The sequence below is a fragment of the Cebidichthys violaceus genome, unplaced genomic scaffold, assembly GCF_023349555.1.
Source record: "Cebidichthys violaceus isolate CVI_PGR_0920_01 unplaced genomic scaffold, fCebVio1.0.p SCAF_4, whole genome shotgun sequence".
Taxonomy (NCBI): domain Eukaryota; kingdom Metazoa; phylum Chordata; class Actinopteri; order Perciformes; family Stichaeidae; genus Cebidichthys; species Cebidichthys violaceus.
Genome location: NW_027176594.1, coordinates 5,657,030 through 5,678,465, shown reverse-complemented (window position 1 = coordinate 5,678,465; position 21,436 = coordinate 5,657,030). Strand labels below are relative to the sequence as shown.

The window sequence follows — 21,436 nt, the reverse complement described above, 5'->3', positions numbered from 1 at the left end:
AGATAAACAATGTTAGCCGTCTACATGCTGCAGCCTCAGAGACTCCAAATAGTCAACAGTTTACTGAGGGACCTGCAAGCAGCACTGCTGATTTTGTAACATAAATAGCTAGCTGCTTAAATATTAATGTAGTTGAGCCATTGAGTTAAATGTTTTTACTTCAATGTATTGTTTTGGGAAAGAAGGTATTATGCTCCATTAGAGAAGACACATAGATTTTATGTGATTCATATTTTTTTTCTTACATTTCGAAATGGCATAGCATCTTTTTCACTTTTTATTGAATACATTTAACAGAAAAATAGAAGGAAATCACAATACCTGCATTAAAATGCGTCTAGATCAGGCACAGTGAGGCTTATATGAACCCAGCAACAACCCTTTAATGAACCGTTTTTTATTAAATCAGACGTCTTCAGACAGTGAATGCTACAGTCGACTGCAGTTTATTGCTCCAGGATAACGTAAGAGACTGTCAGTGTCTGCATGCATTAATACCAATAGGTCTCTGGAATAGATATTGTTGTTGTCATTTGGCTTGTTGAGATGTTTTTCTGAGGACTTGGTATTGGACACATTAATAATAAAACCACAGAATGATGATCCATCTATTACAATTTTTTAGTACAGCAAAGTAATCATTACTTCAGCAGAACATTGTGATGATTAATTCATAAGATAATTTGAAGAAAACAGCAAGAAAAAGATTTGTGAAAAAACAACTTTGCTTTTCCACTCCCAATGCTTATTGTTAATAATTCATTCTAATGTGTAACAAGTGGAAATTGATTGAAATTATACTCTAGTTGTGCAGGCACAAGGGTGGTACACCACAAATATCAAAATATATGAGTGGATATTTGTTGATCTAGCTGGCAGTGAGTTCATTATTCTGTTGTCTTAGTGTTATACGGTTGCTTTTGAAGCATCAAATCAAAATCCATCATTCATCAATTTAGAGGAGTACTCCAGCAATTTAGTGCTGCACTTAAATGAAGCTGGTGAACTCACAGAGAATGGTCAAAATATCCTCACTTTTGTTCCCTAGTATGAGTCAAGCTCTAAAACGTGGCAGCGTCATTTCCCTTGATGCAACCAAGAGCATCTTTTTTTGTTTGACCCTCCCTAACAAGCCGTAGCCCATGTCTTTCAAATTCCACACAACCAGTTTATTACACAAGCTTAATGTTTAAAGAAGACAGAGGGAGTTATTCAACTTTTATCACAGGCTAAGAAGTAGGCTACTATTACCATCCTTGCGCTTACAAATGAAAATTTAAATAACCAATAAAACACACCCTTGCCTGATTCAATACAATCAGAGGTTTTGCCTCTACAGCCTGACTTGGTCTGGAATGTCAGGGGCCGGTTCACTGACTGGACAAAGATGCTCAATAACAAAGATGATGCACAACAAGCTCCTCCGGACGGCTTGAAATGGAAAACACTTTCGTCTCCTAAGTGGGCGTGTCAATAATCATTGTGCGTTTGCCTATCATTGAAAAAGCATTAATTAGCAACTATTTTGAGTAAGAAACACAAAGTAGCATTTAATACTATTTACAACTAAAGCCTCTCATAGTCATAGCTGCTCAAAGTGCGGCCTGCCGACCATTGGCGGCACTCAAAAAGTAATTTTGTGTGGCCACCGAACTTGAGATAAAATCTATGCATAAACACTATATTTCAATCATCCGCGGTCCTTTTCAAGACTTTTCTTTTTAATAGCTTAGCCTACATTTAATACACTGCTCGGCTGCTGCTTCAAACTGTGTCCCCCTAACACGCATCTGTCAGGTCAGGAATGACAACTTGTAGAAAGCTACAGGTTGTCGGCAACTAGTGGCACAGGAATTACGCTATGTCGTCAATGTTATTGCTGTAGGCTAAAGTTAGCAATTTTGGTGGATAAGTCTGCAGTTTAATGTGGAAGTGAGGTGTATTTTTCCTGTGCTCAATCACATGGGCACTCAGGTCATCAAAACTTTAGAATTATGTTACACTACAATGGTTGCTCTCGCTAACGGTAGCCAACAGGCTGAATTTGGTTGAAGTTGTTGAGCTTACTAGCTTAAGAGATGGGTAATGTTACACACATGACATTATGAAATAAAACCCACCATGAAAAGTATGATCAGTAAATATTACATCATGAAAATTAAAATTTTAAAACCAAAGCTTTCATTAAATAAAACGGATATCCAAATAAAATTGAGTCATGAAAATTGATAAATTTTTTTTCCACAATAATGAGTTAAGTTTTAATGTTTTTATTTTTATTAAAAGATGTGTCAATATGATTATTTCATGTTTTTTTTATTATTAAATATTGAAAATTGTGAGTTTCCATAGTTTTTGGTCACGCAGGTATGAAATGGGCCAGCAGTAAATACTGTATAAGACAAATTCTGCCATTAACAGTTCAGTCACTATAAAATAGCGCTGCTATGTTATTTAGCTAGCGGTATGCAGTATTTATTTGTGGTATAAACTGCATCAAGCATTGAATTCCCAAGCTAACCAATGACTGTTCTTTAAATACACAATTTTGTTCAACAGTTCATCCGTCCATTTCCAGAGAGACTTTTCAGAAGGAGAAATATTATAAAATACAAATAAAATATTTTTTTGGGATTGGGAAAACTCATTTGAATAAATTCTGAGGGAAACATTGACACAATTAAGCTTGTTGGAATGGCTCTGGAAGTACAATTTACATCTGTTGTGATGTGTTCAAACAACCAAATCAGCCCTTAAGCAAGTCCACGTCAGCTGCAAGCACAGCAGTGCACTGTAGGAATGTGTTGAGACTCATCCACCAACAGCAGTGGTGGTTAGAGTTTACTATGGCCGGGGCGTTGCTGCTCCTGGACAAAAGTCAGCTAGAGATGAAGCTGTGCTAGAACTGTCCTCCCAGAGGTCAAAAGGTCCACAATTGTATTGAGGCCAGTGTGTCTGTATGTGTGTGGGTTGGTATGGCAGTTTCCATGCGATACATCTTTCACAAGAGGCCATGAAATGTAAGCCAAATCTAGAATATCATTATGATGCTTGTGCTTCCGACTACATAAATACAGGCATGTATGATAATGTGTGCTGTATCCGAGTGGTAATCTTGGGGTAAACAGCTATACTGTTTGTGCTGCCTAATATCTGCAAGCGCTTCTGTAATATCTATGCATATTTACATGGCAGAGAATTGTTCCTCTCAACATGGAGAACAAGGGAATGTTTAAATTCAGAAGGCAACTAATATAAGAAACTGGTCTGATGGCAGAGTGGCAAAAACTATGAACACCATTCAGAGGTTCCTTGAGGGAAAATGCATTTTTAAATGCCATTAGCATGGACTTCACCAAGTGCTCAGTGTGACTTTGTGTACATTTTAGTTATTTAAGTCTTTGCGGTTAAATTAACAGATCATCACAGCTATGCATTTAAAAACAAAACTGATATTTTCCCTGTCACACGTAAGTAAAATGATTATTTTATGAGATGAAGACCTGTCTCCCTGTTGAGCTCACTTCTCTTCCACTAGCCTCATCCAGACATGAGTTAGTCATGTTAACACAGAGGATCTCTTGCAAAGCTGAAACATCATACTGGTAACTCTCTGTCCATCTTCTAAAAAAGATAAATAAAAATATCTACTCATCCAGTCATTGAAACCCACTTACTTACAAACTTGATCTGCTAATGAAGACCGTTTAAAGCTCCAGAACATGCGAGTAAGAGATGAGATGGAGATTTATTTTTCCAGCGCTGCTTTAAAAAGGTCAGAAATGAACTATCAAGCTAAATAATAATTTGTGTTTGCATTCAAGAACTATATGTCCTGCATAGGAATGGGCAACATAAATAAAATCCTATAGAATGTAATCATTATACGTCATAAATCCATTGTACCTATTCTGAGGAACTGTATATGAATGAAATAACTAGAGAGGAAGTTTAATTCAGTAAATTAAATACAGCAGAGATACTACATGGCATCTCTGACAGTAGACACATTTCTATCATCTCAATATATGTTCTATCTCCCACCTGAACTCCCGCTATCACTCACCAGAGCTATGACATGCTCATATTTTACTATCCACTGAAGAAGCAGATACTCTTTCAGCTTAAAATATGAATAGAAAATCCCAGTGTCATGTTTCAGATTTTTACAAAGAGCAATAAAAGACACCTTTTTAAAGAAAATACATTCACAACTAAAAGCTAGTGGAACACAAACTAACCCAGAAGTAGTGCAGGACTACGGCTCTACAATGGCTTTAAATTGTTTTCTTCACAGTGACTCCACCTCAGGGAAAATTAAAGCACGCTTTTTGTCCTTTTAAAAACAGTTTGCATGCTGTATTTTGCAAAATTACAATCGGGAATTCAAGTACTTGAACAAATGGTCAATTTTCTTTGCCTGCATTTTAAAAATAAATATAAAAAATTAAGAACTGCTACATGGCATCAGTTACAGAATTGGCTTACACAATAGCTGCAGTGAAACACATTGATTCATTTTCAAATTTCCAGTCATTTAAAAAATAAAAACAAATGCAGCTCAATGGAACGCAAGAACACAGCTGGGATCATGATATTGTCATTCATTTAGATCGCTCTCATTCAAGCACACATTCAAGCATACATTAAAAACACCACAACCACCTCCACTTACAGTAGTTTGAATATTGGAAATAAAATAATCACCAAGCATAAAAAAAAAATTCAGCATTATCGCACAATCACACAGAATGTCTGCTCCTGCCCTGCAACAACTTTCAAACACGCAGTTAGCCACATCATCCAGTCAAAACAGGCACAGACATCCTGTTTTATCTCCAGCTACAAAGAGCATAAAAAGCAAAAAATTACAATAACTTGCATAGCTTTGAAGCGTACAAAAGAAAGGTCAAGGTCCACAGGTGCAAATAGTTTTAAACCATGTTACATCTGGGTGAGACTCAGTGTTTTAGTGTATCAACAAAGAATATGTTCACTGTGTGTGGAACAGACAGAAGGAACGAAAACACAAAAGTTGAGGTTTAAATCACCCCTGTGCAGTGAGTGTGGAGGGCTCATTAAAAGGTAAAGAGGTGAGTCAGGATCCTAAGAACAGGTGTCGTGGTTTAAAGTTGGGGTTAGTAAGTTTGTACAGTGATGCATGTGTTCCTCGAGGGGGTGGAGGTGACCCCGTGGGTGTGGCAAGTCTTAGAGGGAGCTCTGGTGAGACTGGGAGTTTCTGATGTTCTTAATCTCCAGCTCCAGCTGTTTGACGCGCACGTCCCTCTGGTTGAGGAGCTCCCTCAACCGTCGGATCTCCTCCTGCTGCTTGTGGAACTTCAGTCGCAGCTGTGGACAAAACACATGCAGAATATATTGGAATATATCAAGGGTGTCATTTCCACTAGAGACAGGGGAGACATGTACACTTTTAGGCTTCAGATTCAGTTTGATTTACTCAGTAAAATCTCTCAGTTTCCTCCAACTGTCCAGCTGCCAAAATCCAGATGATGTTGATACGTTCATCAAGGTCTCCTTTTAATTATTATAGTATATGCCGCAATATAAGGGTAACTTTGGTATTTTTCAACCTGGACCCTATTTTCCCATGTTTTTTGTGTTTAAATGAGTAATAGGGACAACCATTTTTGAAATTGGTTCAGTATTGATGGAGAAGTCTGCAGACGGCGTTAACAGGCTGCAGTGTAATCATATCAGCCAGTTCTGTCCACTAAAAAACTCGCCCCTCCTCTCTCTAACTCCACTCACGTTTCCACCCTTGTCCTCCGGCAACAAGTCACATGACACAATAACAAATGGAAAGCAAAATGTAAGAAAAGTGTTTTATTTTCTGTATTGTCTTTTCCATAATGTTGTCAGATACTTATAATAACAACCAGAGAATGTCAGTAGCAAAAACAAGCACTTTTAGTGGACATAAATTGATGGTGTGCAATTGCCTGATATGATTACATTTCAGCCATTTAGCGTCTGTTCTCGATAGCGTTCTCCCTCAATACTGAACCATTTTCAAAAATTGTTGTCTCCATTAGTCACTTAGACATGAAAACACAGGATGAAAAATACCAAAGTGACCCTTTAAGGCTAAGGCTGATGATCTTCTATATTTTTTATATCTCAGGAAAAGACCAAAGCCGACAATTTGTTGGTTAGCACCAAGCCATTGAATCCTATTGAATATGTATATGTTTAAAAATAGGTCACAAAGATGTATTGTGTAAACGTTATTTCCTAAAACTGCAGAAAACTCTAGTTTTTAGCAAACATCACTCAAACAGGAGTAAATATTTGACTCGAAATACACTACAGAGTCTGTGTTTATTGTAATGAAGGAACATACAGACACACACAACCGAAGTAAGATTATTTTAATGTTGGTTTCGGTATGTTCATGGGATTTATTGTCAATAACAAACATCAGCAGCCTTTTCCTTAAGCTTTCTGAGAAGCAGCTGTATGTGTTGGACTTTTCTTTTACCCAAGGTTTTGCATTTCTCAGGTCTAATGTGATTGGGGAGCTTATTTACGCAGCCTGACAGGACCCTACTCAGCCTACTCTGCATGTTTTTGAGGAAAACATCTTTAAATTCATATTTTTATTTATTGCTGACAGTGCAGTTTTATTATTCCAATGAAAAGATGCCAACTGAACATCATTCAAAGTGACGACTCTAAGATTTTTTCATTTAAGTTTTAATGTCTTGTCATACTTCATTTACTTTATTCCATATTAATTTTATGGTTCTCTGAATATATTTTTCAGGGTTAGTGAATTAACAAGAGAGCCACATTTCTAATTCATCCGTTGGACTTAGTTCTATATAATTTCACCATAAAGTGTAATTACCTAGGTTGTAAATGAATAGCATTGACATGGTTTTTAGACCCATGCCCTTAAAAACAAAACTCGAAGAATGACAAAAATCATCCGGTACCTCAGTCTCTGTCCTGGGCGGAGTGCAAAGTGTAAGGTCTTCCCCGTTGCTGATGGGTGTCCGACTCCTGTCGTCCTCTGTATTGCCACTGTCCTCGCTGCCGTCTTTGGTTCCCACTTGGTCCTGAATGTAAGACAGCTGCAGCATGCCTGGTCTGCTGTGAGACCTGCGAGTGTCCAGCGAGTTTCCCCACCTCTTGCTCATCTCTGAGTACGACTCTGCTACTTGACTTCCAGGCTTAAGAGACATTAGCACCGGACCTGGAGGACAAAGAAAGACAGGAGGAAGAGGAGCTGAATGATCCTGAAATGAGAATAAATGTTCTCAGAGATTAACCCTGATGAATTGTTATAAATTAAAACTACCTGACATTACATAAAGAAGTTCAAATCAGTCCTACCATGACCAGCTACAACGTTTGCTCATGTACTTTTATTTAAAATGCTTAACTAAAGGATATTCGTGGTTCTTTCACCACTGGTAAGGAATTATCATAATTACATTAGACCCTATAGAACTATGACAGTAGTGACACAAAATACACCTTTAGTATGGCAAAAAAAACGTTAAAATAAAAGCAAGAACTCAGAATATAGTATGTGATCTTGATTCCACCGAGCCATACTTGTATTTTCTTTTCTGGTATATTTGAGCCCTGATTATGATTTTGTTTGGAGCAGTTTACCACCAGACCTGTAGACCTCACCAACATTTATAAATGTGTCACATTATTTCTGACCTTTATCAATGCCGCTGAGCCATTCCTCTGCAGACAAAGCAGGCTTGTTACCAGCAGTCATTGGATAGATGTCTTCTTGGTATGACTCGGACTAGAAACACATGCACAGTACATTTCAGACAGACGTACCTTTCTCACACCAAATTAGGTCTCATCAGCTTCAAGATGGATGCATTTCTTTTACATATATCTTCTGGTGTTTGTGGTTTGTGTGAGTGGATGTGCTCTCACCCTGCGGGGTACGATCATTGAAAGAGGCTCAATAAGACTCTTGATTGTCACCAGTTTGTAGAACCTGAACACCTCACAGGAGCTCACATCCAGACCTCTCTTTGGCATCACACCTGAAGGAAGACACACAGGCCGAGGCAGTTTTACCGGTTATATATGAAACCCACTTTTTCTGCTGCACTACTGTGCTATAATATACTTATAGCAACTTTTGCCATGTTCTGTTGAGCATTAAAAACAATTACTTTACCCACTTAATTAAAATAAATGGATTGTTTCTGGTCGTTAGACCTATACAATGACTTTGGTATTTATTTCATTCCATTTTTTGGACTGCTTTCAAGTTTCAAGTTCTCAATTGTCATATGCCCAAAAATACAGAAAAGCTATCATTGGCAGTGAAAATCTTAGATATCAGGCTCATTAAATATGTGAAAAAAACATAAACAGACATAAAGTAGTGTTAAGGGAAACACTATATTTTTAAAGTTTCAGTTAAAACTGGATTTTAATTCAGAACATTACCTCAATAGCGGAAAATGAGTCTAATATAAGCAGTTTCATGTAAAAACTACGGTTGTAAGAACCTTGCAACATTTTGAACTAGAATCTGAACTACTTCCAACTATATCCTTGATTTGAGTCTAAACGAGTCTGACTGCATGTCACTCCACATGATCTACGACTTCACCTTGATCAGCCAGTTTGGCTATTCAAATATTGCAGGCTTATTTGCACAGCAGCTTTGCTTACAGTTGAAAGAGTCACTACGACCAGAAGGCAGGCAGTTTCCAAACAGCCACATTTTACACACATTTTGGAGCCTGATTGAAAAACATAGTCCCAGTGTGTGTGTGTGTGTGTGTGTGTGTGTGTGTGTGTGTGTGTGTGTGTGTGTGTGTGTGTGTGTGTGTGTGTGTATATATTTGTATTTCTTACCCATTCCTTTCTGAGGTAGGTTTGAGCGGTACTCTGTTAGATAGTGGATATATGGTTTTTCTGAGCTGATCTCATAGTACCTCATATTTCCGTCACCCTGACAGAGACAAGAGAAGACTTTGTAACAATAATATTAAAAGTATTTTGTGTATAAAGACGTTCTAGTTGCTTTCAGAGACCCACCTTCCCAGCAAGGTAGAGCATGTGTGTGTCTGGGTCGTAGAAAGGAAAGAGGAGTCCTGACGAACCATCCAGGTTCTCTTGTGACAAAGGCACAGACAGATCGTCCTACAAACACACACCAGGATAAAAAACAAACACTTTAAGCACCAGCAACATGGACAACATTCCCTAATATCAAAAACACTCAATCATTTAAATCCACTTCTACATAAAATGCACTCTCCGGTGCTGAATTAAAAACACTGAGTGCTCAATCCCTAATCCTTGCTTTGGCTATAATCTTCCACCCACAACACACTCACAAATCAAAACACACCAAAGTCCCCTGGTTTGTCCACTAGATGGCAGAGTTGTGTTTGTGAGAGAGTTTCCACTTCATATTGAGCATTGTATTAGCCTCACTGTATCAACCTCAGGGATCACACCTTTGTATTTTTTTTTTTTAACAGTCCAAGTATCTGATCCATACATAAGGCCTTTTGAAACAAATTATGATAAACCCTTTCATTATGTCCAAAAGGTTCCACTTTCCTCACCTTTTTGTCTTAACATTTCCTTTCTATACTTATCTCAATATTCAACCGTCCTTTTTTCTTTCATCCTGAATCTTTACTATTCAGAGGTTTTAAGGACGTGAGACAGGAAATAGGGCCGTCTAGACTCAGGACCTCTCTGACAAATATGAAATATTATGAATTCTTTACTACTGGGATTATTCTTATTTCTGGGTCTTTTATTTTTCTTGTTATGTGGATTGTCTACAAGCACTGTAGTTAAGGCATCTCTGTATATCACTATTTATTGTTGTTAAATTGAATCAAACTAGAATTACAGCCCCTCAGTTGTGTGCCACCGCCAAACAGTGAAGTTGCAGTTTATATTCATGTCTGTCTAAAATGTTATAATATTATCCTGTTAACTATTTGTTACTATTATTACTATTACTATTATTTTGATTATCTATTAATCAAAATAGTTACTTTTCAAGTAAAAATGTCAAACATTCGCTGATTATCCAACAGTAAACTAAACATCTTGGATTGTTGATCAATACAAGAAGATATTTGAATACAAGCTCAAAGGTCCACCTTTAATCTTTTTCAGAGCGTCAGACTGCGTCTCATGGTCTTTATCAGTGAGTGGAGCTGCTTCAGGTGTCACCACATGACTGAAGTGTGGAACTCCAGTCACCTGACAATTTGTTGTATGTCATCACATAACAGAAACTCCACATATTGAAACCAGATCCAGCTGACCATTTGCTGATTAAGACCGTGAAATGTGCATTAAAGCGCAGAAAAAGCAAGTTAGTGGACCTTTGAGGTGAGGTGATTCTGTCACAAAATACATCCTGTTTTGTAATTTGCTCTCACCTGATCCCACAGAGCAAACTGTCGGTCATTGTAACGTGAAGTGCCCGATGTGAAGAGCATCTTCAGGTTACCCAGGAACAGCACCTTGCTGGCTTTGTGTGTCTTGCAGTTGGATTCCTGAAAACACAACAGGTTTAAAACAAAGCAGCAAGCATACTAAACATTTGATGCGTTTACATTACAGCACTGTGACATAATGTTTCCTACGTTTCCATGTGAGCTTGTTTGGCAGGCCAAAGTAGCGAGAGCGGACTGATATAAAGTGTGCGAGTCAGTGGCTGGTGACCCACAGGTCTGTGGAGCTATGCCATGGGCCTGCTCTGGCCAGAGGTGTCAGTTTTGGCTGTGTGGTGCTGGATGAGTGCCTGGGCTGGGAAGAGGGAAAGAGGCAGGAACTCCCACTTATGCAATATTGGCTGGGATGCAATTGTACAAGACATCTAGGGCTTGTGGTTTTTAGGCTTTATTGATTTTCACTTACATTTTTCTCCAGAGGAACATATTAATGTAACTGATTTTCCTTCAGATTTTTTGTCACCATTTATCCATAATTGTGTATTCACCCCCCAAAAGACCTGCAGTTTCTTCATTGCACTTTAAACTACATGAGTGTCTTTTACAAAGCATCTGATAAAAGCTTCCAGTCAAAGTTTGAGAGAAAAGGTGAATGAGCTGCTGATAAAACCAATTTAAAAAACAATAAATGGTTCAGTTATAAATGGTTTGTGCTAAAAATGGTATATTTAAAAAATATATTTTTGTATTTTTTTTTATATGTGCTTTTTATACATTTTTTAAATATCTGAAATAAACACAAATAAATTCCTGTGTTTGTTGAAAATGGTACATAGCATAGTAACTGCCTTTGAAATTAATTAGAGCATTCTCAAATTTAACTAAAGAATTGTCTAAAAACAGGTAAAGACAACACACACACACACACCTGCTGTAGGTTTCCTGAGCGCGGCTCTATGAGTCGGACCTTCCTGTCCTTGCAGGTGGTGGCCAAGAGGCTGCCCTCTGTGTTGAAAGACATGGAGATGACGACGTCTGTGTGGTGGCTGATTGTCCGCACGGGGTTTTTTATCACTTGCTCAGGACAGTCCAGGTTCCAGATCATCACCTGGAGGTGTAAATTACACACCGATGTAAATACACACATACAGAAATTCAACAATCAACAACAAGTTTGGAAAGAACTCAAGTCTTAAACTCAAAGTTTTTATACTTGAGGCTTGGCTTCAGAATTTTGTAGGAAATGAACGTATTGATTGGAACATTCATAATGACAGTAGGTTTTATCCAGCAAAAAAAAAAAGAATTCCACTAAAAAGTCTAAAATATTTAGTTTATTTTATGTTAAAGTGCTTCAGGATTGAATTGGTTCTGCCTTGACTTCACTCGGTTCTCTATATTAAAAGCTGGGTACACGTGAAGCAAACTGGTTTGATGTCCGATTACATCTAAAAGTAAACGTGTTTACAGCTGTTCGCACAGTCAAAAGTGGGGCGACTTGGTATTCTTTAATTACACTTAATACTTCACATCTCCGCTTCTCTTTCTACTTAAAACCAGTGAAAATGATCTGAATTCAGTAACGCATGAGGTGCTTGTGAAGCTGTGCACATATACTCATAAAAGCGGAGCCAGATCAGCAACAATCAGTGGGTTGCATCATCATAGTGAGCAATCTCTATCAGTTCTTAATATATGAACAAGAACTGGGCTGCTGTGACCCGTTTGGTTGCATGGTAATACATATTACGTAATAGCTTGTAGTTTTATGTGGCTGTGTTAGGGTTAGTGTGTGTGTGTTACCTGGTAGTCATAGCCCGTACTGAAGAGGATGTTGTTAGCGGTCGGGTGCCACTCAATGAGGCCCACTCTGCGGCTGTGACCCTGAAGCTCCTTCCACGCTGCTGTGAGGTTCTTCAGCACACCATGAGGAGGGATTTCCCACACTTTCACCTGTGCGCGCGCACACACACACACACACACACACACACACACACACACACACACACACACACACACACACACACACACACACACACACACACACACACACACACACACACACACACACACACAGGCTCACATTTTTGCCTACCAAACATTCACTCTATAGATTGAAAAAAAATCTGCAACAATGTTTACTGAGGTAATAAATCAAGTGAGAAGTTGGGTAATTTTCCTATCAACTTTTGTACAATCAGATTTCCTTTTGCAACCAGAGGAGTCGCCTTCTGACGGCCGTTTGAAAGAATGCAAGTTCAAGGCACTTCCTCATTGGCTTCACTTTTCAGATCCAAAAGGTTGCTGCTGGTGTAACAATTGTTTTACAGTGTGGTATTAATCTGAATACTTCCTCCACCTCTGCAAACGCACACACAAAACAAACACTCTGCTCTTAATATCTCTAAATCTATGAAAATAGCCATTACAGAAATAATCCAGGGTCAAGTGAATAGGGAAAATAAATGACACACTTTACAAAAACAGTCTTAAAACCGATTGACTCTTCCTTTTGTCTTTCTTCGTACGGGGATTTATCTGTTAAGTCAGAACTGAGGAATGTGTGGAATGACTTCTTGTTCTTCTTGAAGGCTAAAGAGCAAAGCAATAAAAATGATCTCCCTGCTGCTACATGTTCATAACGCAAAGAAATGATAACACATCAGTGAACCATTTTGAAAATGTACTTTGTGTGTGTGTGTGTGTGTGTGTGTGTGTGTGTGTGTGTGTGTGTGTGTGTGTGTGTGTGTGTGTGTGTGTACAAACCGTGGTGTCCTCGGAGCAGGAGGCAATGCAGTAGTCGTTGAAGGGATTCCATTTGACGTCTAACACGTTGCCTCTGTGGCCTGATATTCGGGGGTGCTGAGGATCCACTTTACCCGTCTGATATACAAACAGACAAAAAAACATTAACTATGTAGCTAGTTAGCTTAGCATGAAGACTGGAAGCGGGGGGGGGGGGGCTAGCCTGGTTCTCTTCAAAGGTAACAAAATCTGTCTACATTACATTACATTACATTACGGTCATTTAGCAGACGCTTTTATCCAAAGCGACTTACAATTCAGTATCTAATCTACACACCGTAGACGCAGCTACGGGAGCAATTTTGTCTACAAGCAGCTCTACAGCTTACTGATTAACACGTTACATCTAATTTGTTGTGGGCCATTAAATCAAAATTGAGATAAAACATGCTTAAAGGCCCCGTGGAGATCAGGGCAACTGCAGAGTCTGATGCAAATGATCTGAGGTTTTTCATGTTGTCATTTATTGTTAAAATAAAACTCCATCAATTTAGCATTGCACTCCTATAACATTGTCAGATTTACTGTAGACAGTGTAAACAGTGGCAACAGTGTTGCCTACATTACCCACAATGCAACTTAATCACTACCAGTTTGGGTGGAGATTTGGGTGTGTTATAATAGTAGCGGTTAATGTAGCCTCAAACTGCTAGCCTCCAGCAGAGATGAGGAGCGGGTTAAAGAGGTCTGGTAAAAGATTTGTCGTTTTCAGACCAAACCAAGGTATCAGACAGCTTTATACAACTTTTTCCACATATGCAGTTGTACTTCCAAAGTCCTGTAAGCTGACTAATGAAATTGAAACTTCCCCTTTCATATAAAAATATTGGTTCGAGCAGGTTTAAAGATAGCCGGATGAAATATAGAACAGGTCCAGTTGATCTGTGCAGGTTGGTGAAAGTGTCCCAGCTTGCCTTGCAGTCAGACTCCTCTTGACATTAACATGAAACCCCTCAAACTGAAGGTGGAATGGAACAAAACATTTGTGACACACGCCCTGGTTTTCCATGATCCTGTTACAAGAGTCTTGAAGATTTTCTGCCTCAACAAGACTGATAATTATGCTGTTTGTACGAACAGAACAATCCCTCTTACTGACACACTCACACCTGCAGGCTAGATTACTGTGCAGGTAAGGTGTGTGTGGAACATAAGAATGATGTAACAATTATCTGTGCTTTCCTGCAAACCTGACACATGCACAAGTAAGTAAACCATAGCATTTCTGTTCAACATGTTAACTACTTTCTCCACAGAAAAATACCTTATCTGTGAGTGCACACACATGGATGGGAGGTAGACTGTATATAATAAGAGGTGAAGGGCGGCAGACGCGGGACGTTTCACCTCCTTGAGACAGTTAAAGGAGGAGAAGAGGTGGGTCAAAAGATGAGTTATTTCATTCCTAAGCTCGTATGCAGTTCCTGCCTATGCCAGGAGGGTGGTGATAACTCACAGAGACGATTTAAAAGATGGAAACAGACGGAGAGAGGGAAAAAGGAGGGAGAGGTGTTCAGCTTGATGAATGGCTCTGGACTGGAGATATACAGCAGGACCGTAAATCTAACGGCACGCGAGTGAGGAAGTCAGGCTCTGTTTATTTGAGAGATCCCTATTGTTACTGATAACACCAGTGGATGCGCTAATGTACATAAATAACGTCTGGGAGAGTATTTGATTAATCACATTTAAGATGAAGTTTGTGAGTGAGATAAGATAGAATAATGAGGAGGAAAAAAAGACCACATGCAATGTTTAGGTTGGAGTGAAAGAGCTGCCGGGGGTTTCCTGGTATTTGGAGATTTTGTTTTGGCTCCACTGCTGACGTCCTATTTATAATCTGAGAGTAGAGCTGTCTTTTCCAGGTGTGCTATGTGTGCAGGAGCAAAGAGAGAAACAATGGGAGGTATTGAAGTCAGCAAATTAACCTAATAAAATTGTTTTTTAACAGAGACAAAAATAATATTAAAAAAAATCTGCTCTTCCTAATCACGTCTGGCGTGAACTTATATCTTTTGTAAAACTGTCCAGCTTTTTGAAACTTCAGTTATGAGTCAAATTTTTCTGGCTCCAATTTGTCCCTCTTTCTCCTGTTGTATGCCTGCTAGGTAGCTTGCTGGAAGAAACCTTAAGCAGTATGCTCATTGGCAACAGTATTAACCATCTTTTTACACAGAGTAAAATAATAACTATGAGGAACTACAAGAATCATAAGCAATTCTTTCTTTTTTTTTGTTTGCAGAGATATTGTTCAAGATGTAAAATCTTTCTACAATGTTTTTTGAACAGTGACCGCAGTAATTTTCTCTGGCCCGTATAATCAGACTGAATTGTCATTTTATTTCACTTAATTATTAGTCTGACTGACATTATGTTGATGTTAGCTGACTATTCTGTTTCGTTTTGCTTTAACCAGTTATGAGTGATGCATCTCCTTGATATGAGGATTTAGGAGTTCATTATTAGCCATGCAACAACATGTACAGTTGTCATGTTCAATCTCACGTTGTTATTCTTGATGCTATTTTTCATTTATGTCGCTATATTTAAGTACAATGTCAATCTTTTATGAATGTTGAAAAGTTGAATTGTGTTTTGGAATGAGAACCCTTTTGAGGGGCATTTCAAGTGTAGCGCTGTGGACAGGATGGAAAGTTATGTGTTCACATACATTTTATATGCAAGAAGTTCTTGCCTGACTAATATTTCACCATAGCACCTTTCAAAATAATGTGTGTCCAGTACAACGCCCCCCACCACAACCTCAAAATGCATAAGCTGTGTACACAACATCAGACCAAATTAAAATAATGAAAAAAAGATGGAGATTCAGAGGTCTGGAGCCAGGCCTTTCCCCCATTGTAGGAAGAGAAATTGTCTCTCTTCACAGTACATATCAACAAAACATATCACAGTATCCACTATCAACATCCGGAGAGAAACAGTGCACATGCCACTTTAAAAAGCTGACATCAGTCTGTAAAATCTGCCATGAGATGGGAGATACTCACATGATGGATAGGCAGCACCAGGAAGGCCCCTCCCCCAGCACACTCAGTGATGACTGCCAGGAAACGTGGGTTGACTGCACAGAAGTTGTTGTCCTGTACGCTGCATGTGATTGGCACGCCATCATAGCAGCTCTCCTTGGTGGCGGCCTTACCGAACACGTGGCGGAACTTGGAGCTGCGGTACTGAGGACGCCATGTCATCTGAGGGAAGAGGACGGAACAGAGGGGGGGGAGAAGAGGTCAGTCAAGGAGAATCATCTCTCACAGTTATGTTGATGTTTTCTTTTTTTTTTTTTTTTTTTTAAATATAGGTGTGGATACTCCTGTTCCTTTCTATATAAGTAACTATAGATGTGATCAATTTAGCCAAACATGAGCAACCTAGACAGGGTACTAGTCCCTGTTCCCCCAAAAAACAAAACAAGAAAAAAAGAACAATATACAGTTTGAGTGGGTTGAGCATTAATGGATCAGTATTATACAATAACACGGAAATGGACGAAGCCTTGAATCATTTTGTTCAGTTGGCTCTCTGCAGGATTACTAAGGATCTATGGAGAACAATTCAATATAGTCTTGGTTGAGCATATGCACTCATTCTTCACCTTACACGTGCTGTACTTAACAGTATGTGTAAGGTGCACATAATACACATTAAAATGGTTTCAAACAATGCAATTTGTATTTAAATGCTGATAGTGCATTTCCTTTAAAATGACAATTTCTTGTGGCGTTCCACAGCGTATTATTTTAGTCCCACTTTTATTCCCATTATCTGTTAATGATGTGAGCTTTTGCTCGATCCGTACTCTTAATCACTAAATTCTGATTATTCGGACCTGCTTGTGTCCCACAGTAAAAAGAACATGTTAAAATAATAATGGGCATGTCAGTGCAATGTGTTCAAATGTGCGATGTTATCGAATAAGCATTCAAGCACAGATATTTGTTAACTATAGGGGTTGTATTTTTAGGTCAACACGTGTCTGGTAAGTAACACCAGTGATAGTGTCATTGTGATGATGACTTTCTCTTTATGTTGCTACTTCAAAGCTTCATAGAGATAAGATTTACATTTAAAAAAACATTCATTAGAGACCTGCTCGTGCTGCATTCTCAAAGCCACACAGGGTCATTTTGAATTTATCAATGAAGTGGAATCGACTTTAAGTTGGCATCAAAACACTGACAAGCGTTAAGTGTGAAAACCTTGTTTATGGTTTAAGAATGGGATGTATGAACTTTGTATGTTATGGATTAGATCATTTGTTTATGTATTGAAAAAGATAATGATAAAATTATAATAGCCATGATTGTAATTATGTACAAACAGATTGTTTTACAATGTCAGTAATACAGTCCTTTCCCTGTTGTTTTTAGGACACTCAGGCAATTCAAATATGGTACATAAATAAGGAGAAAGAAACCTTTGAGACTTCCCAAATCCTGAGTCTCTTTTTAACCACTTTCCTTATGCCAGTCGATGCATATGTCATTATTTTGAGAGATAAGTGGCTCTGGTCCACTGGGACGAGGTCTGACCAGCCGGCATGTCTGCTCTGCTACTCTGCCTGGCTCCCTGCCTGCCTGCTGCATGGTCATTACTTATGAATTAGGGGTGGAGGAGGTTGATGGACAAGATGCTAACGGAACAACAACACAGAGAGAGCAAGGAAGTAAATGAAATAGGGCAAAGTAAGACAACAGGAGGAACAGCACGAATCACACCTAAAAACAATCCTGTCCTTAAAAACAATGACATAATTCTCCTGTTTTATGTGGGCTGCCCACTGGCCTTTCTAATGATGGCTAAATAAATACAACCAAGATGCAAACATTGTTATATGAAATTAAAATGACAGCATTTGGTTGACTACAGGTGTGGTTACAGGATTGCTGCCTGGAAAGAAGCTGAGCAGGGAATGAAACTGACAGGCGGAGAACATGTGGTTAAAGAAAATAAATAAAGGAGAATCTCTGAGTAACAGAAATGCACAGGTGGAGATTGTGACTCTACATGTCTCGGTTTGCTCTTCTCACCTTCTACCTCGAGGCCATCACAGAGAGCCTCATGCTGTCACACTGGAATGCCTCGCTACCTGAAGAGACGCTTCATTAAACTCTCAGGTGTTTAAGAGTCTGACTGCCTATATCCATATGACCATCCTGGCAGTTCACCCTACAGTATTCACACACTTAACCTGTCAGGATACTAACATGGTGCCTTTATTTAATGTTAGTGGGATAACATTAAATAAAGTAGGAAGGAAGTTATTCCCCTTCTGTAAACTCAAACGTCTCTAATAATGCATGTGTTCCAAGCATAAGCACCCAAAATACATTCTTGATCATTATCACCTCTTGGTGCGTGTGTTTAAAAGATAGGTTACCTGCTACAATAACAAAACCAATATTTAAAAAAGGTAATTTCCTCATTGTAACTTGAATATGCCAAACAGCAAATGAGGCAGACACCCATAAAGGCATGTGAGAAATCACAATTGACCTCACTGAGAGAAACAAACTGTTTCCTGCTTTAGCACATGCTATGCAATGCACATCTAGGGGGATATAATCAGCATTCATGTATTGCTGAGGCTTACAAGACCAGCGGGAGAGGCTTCCAGGGAAGAAAGCTAAGACATCTTGTCACATCTAAAGCAGGTTGTAATCAGGCCAGTAGCAGCTTCCTCTCAGCTGTGTCATGCAGCAGGTACACAGCAGGGCTGCATGGTGGGCGGCCTGTCTCACAGAACTGATGACGAAAACTCTACTCTGGCTATTTTTACACCAGCTTCTTGCTAATCAAAAGACAGTCGGGCACGTTTCACTGACAGCTGAAAAACTGTTTTATTCACAGGGCTTCTTTGACAGGCTTTATGTCTGGCAAAATACAAATAAATGCAGTTGTTTTTGTCAGGAGGGAAATTTATTTTAGTCCGTGACCAGTGAGTCACAGCAGCAATCGCATTAAGGGGGCTGTAAAAACAGTCATAAAACTAAACAGAAAACACAGATATGACTTTAGAAAAAAGAGATATTGTACATCTGGTTTGCTCTGCCTGAGTTCTTGTGTGGGTCTGTACTTGTATATAGACGTGCAAAGCATACGTATGCACCTATACCTCACCTACAGGCTGTCTTTTAAGCACCTCATAACTCATAAACTCGTACACTAGCAGCCACTCCTCTCTTTGGCTTGCCAAGGCTCGATGCTGCAGGAGTGGGAGTTCAAAGTTTACTTACTGGTGTCAAGATATCAGTTACTAAGGCAGCGTTGGGCCTAAAGCTACGAGCAGGAACACAATTTGGACTCAAAGTCTCAGTGATCTACTATCAATACCTCCAACTGGTTGTCTGCAAGGACTTTCAGCCCTCTCCTGTCCTAACAATGAAGGCCACACAACCCCAAACCTGATCCAAAAACCCGCTACTCATATAACCAAGCACACACCGACCTCGCCTTCTGAATCTGTAGATGTAATGTTTTGTAAACGCTCCAAGTGAAATTCAAGACAGGGAATGTGCAGGTGTGAACACATCTCATGCCAGTATGTTAACAGTACGAGTGTGTCCACATGTCCATTGTGTGCATCTGAGTGAGTGAGACACACTTCCCTTGGTTTAGACGGTCTGCTATCACACACAGATGACAGCTTTCAACCTCTGTCTTGTAATAGGATAACAGCCACATTGGTAATCCAATAGCTGCTTCATTTCTATAGAGCACACGTGTGAATGAGTGTGAAAGGATAAGACGGGCTGTCTGAGTGTCACTCTGTTTGCCTGGAGAATCTTTTAGCTTTGTGCATAGACAAGAGCTGTAAATCAGTTCCGAAAGACAATCCACGTTATGCACATGTTGTACGCCGTTTTTACAGATATTCACTCAGTCACGCACACAAACCCAGGCAAACATAAAAACATCTTGGCTTCCTCTTCATCAAAAGCATGCCAGCATTGGTCCACATACTTTGCTTTAGTGTAATGATTGTGTTGGTTATGTTTCAAAGCACGTTTGGAAGCCCTGGCATTCACGATTGCACGCCTAGATGTTCAGATTAGCTCACAACAGTCCTTTATTGTAGAAGGTGGTTTTACAACTGATTTTAATGATTAACGTGTACAGGAGTCTAGCCAGGGTGTGAATGGATAAAACTTTGCTGTGGGATCTACATTATGTATTTTCACAATATTGACAGAATTTGGGTTGTTTTGGAGAACCAATGAATTCCTAGTCTGACTCTCTCCGTCAGCTTCTTCCAATCCACGGTCAATATGATAGCTCATCGATCAAAACATTTTTTTCCTTTCAGCGTATTTAAAAAAGGACAAAATATAACTGAATATGACAACATGAATCAGTCAAATATGTTGGCAGTTGAGTTGCATTGTGGGTAATGTAAACACAAGGTTTTAGCAAAGAAAAAATCGGGTAGAATTGGACTATTATTAAAGGATTATTAAAATGTATGATGTCTTGGGTCTTCTTTTTGGAGTTTTGACCATCTGTTCTGTTAGTTATAATAACATTGTGCGTATGAAAACTATTGACTTTGCTACTAAAAAGTCAGATAGAAACATAAGAAGTCAGACAATCAACAGTTTAGACAGATTATCTAGAGCATTTTAAGTGGAGGTAAGTAAGTACACCTTAAGTACACCTGAAATGTTGGTAATGCTCCCTCATTGGACAGGAAAGCTGTGTGCATGCACAACTACACCAAGCGAGTCAAAGCTGAACCAGAAAATGGGTCTGTAAACGTTCATGGATGTTTATAACAGACATCATAATCCTAAAATGAACCATTTACTTTATTTTCTTGTTTTAACAGATATAAACCTTCAAACTACAATGTATAGTACACACAGAAAGAGAGAGTCTCACTATAAACTGACACAGGACTCAGAAACTAACACAATCAAATACATTGGCCAACAGAAAGGCTGTGTGTTAAAATAACTATGTAATAAAGTTGATTTTATGGCACTAATTGAAACCAGCATCACAAAGTGCTTTAACACAAACAACAATAAAACACACAATAAACAAAGATAAGTCTTCAAAAGTAATTTAAAAGAAGATAGTGAAGCCGGAGTTCCTCAGGTGGGTTGTTCATTTTTTTTTTTTTAGCTTTTTAAATACCTTATCAATATATATATATATATATATATATATATATA

General features: G+C 38.8%; 1 protein-coding gene across 2 annotated transcripts in view; it reads right to left on the bottom strand.

The window, feature by feature from the left end:
- Positions 1-427: 427 nt before the first annotated feature.
- coro2aa (coronin 2Aa) overlaps positions 428-21,436 on the bottom strand; it is a 36,968-nt gene continuing 15,959 nt past the window's right edge. For both annotated transcript variants that reach the window (XM_068727383.1, XM_068727384.1), the window contains exons 2-12: positions 16,253-16,453; positions 13,203-13,319; positions 12,240-12,389; positions 11,365-11,544; positions 10,422-10,538; positions 9,049-9,153; positions 8,866-8,962; positions 7,927-8,039; positions 7,696-7,786; positions 6,957-7,216; positions 428-5,349 (exon numbers count right to left, since the gene is read on the bottom strand). In XM_068727383.1, coding sequence (XP_068583484.1) covers positions 5,209-5,349; positions 6,957-7,216; positions 7,696-7,786; positions 7,927-8,039; positions 8,866-8,962; positions 9,049-9,153; positions 10,422-10,538; positions 11,365-11,544; positions 12,240-12,389; positions 13,203-13,319; positions 16,253-16,453 — 1,572 coding nt within the window. In that variant the 3' untranslated portion in view covers positions 428-5,208. The remainder of the gene's footprint in view (positions 5,350-6,956; positions 7,217-7,695; positions 7,787-7,926; positions 8,040-8,865; positions 8,963-9,048; positions 9,154-10,421; positions 10,539-11,364; positions 11,545-12,239; positions 12,390-13,202; positions 13,320-16,252; positions 16,454-21,436) is intronic.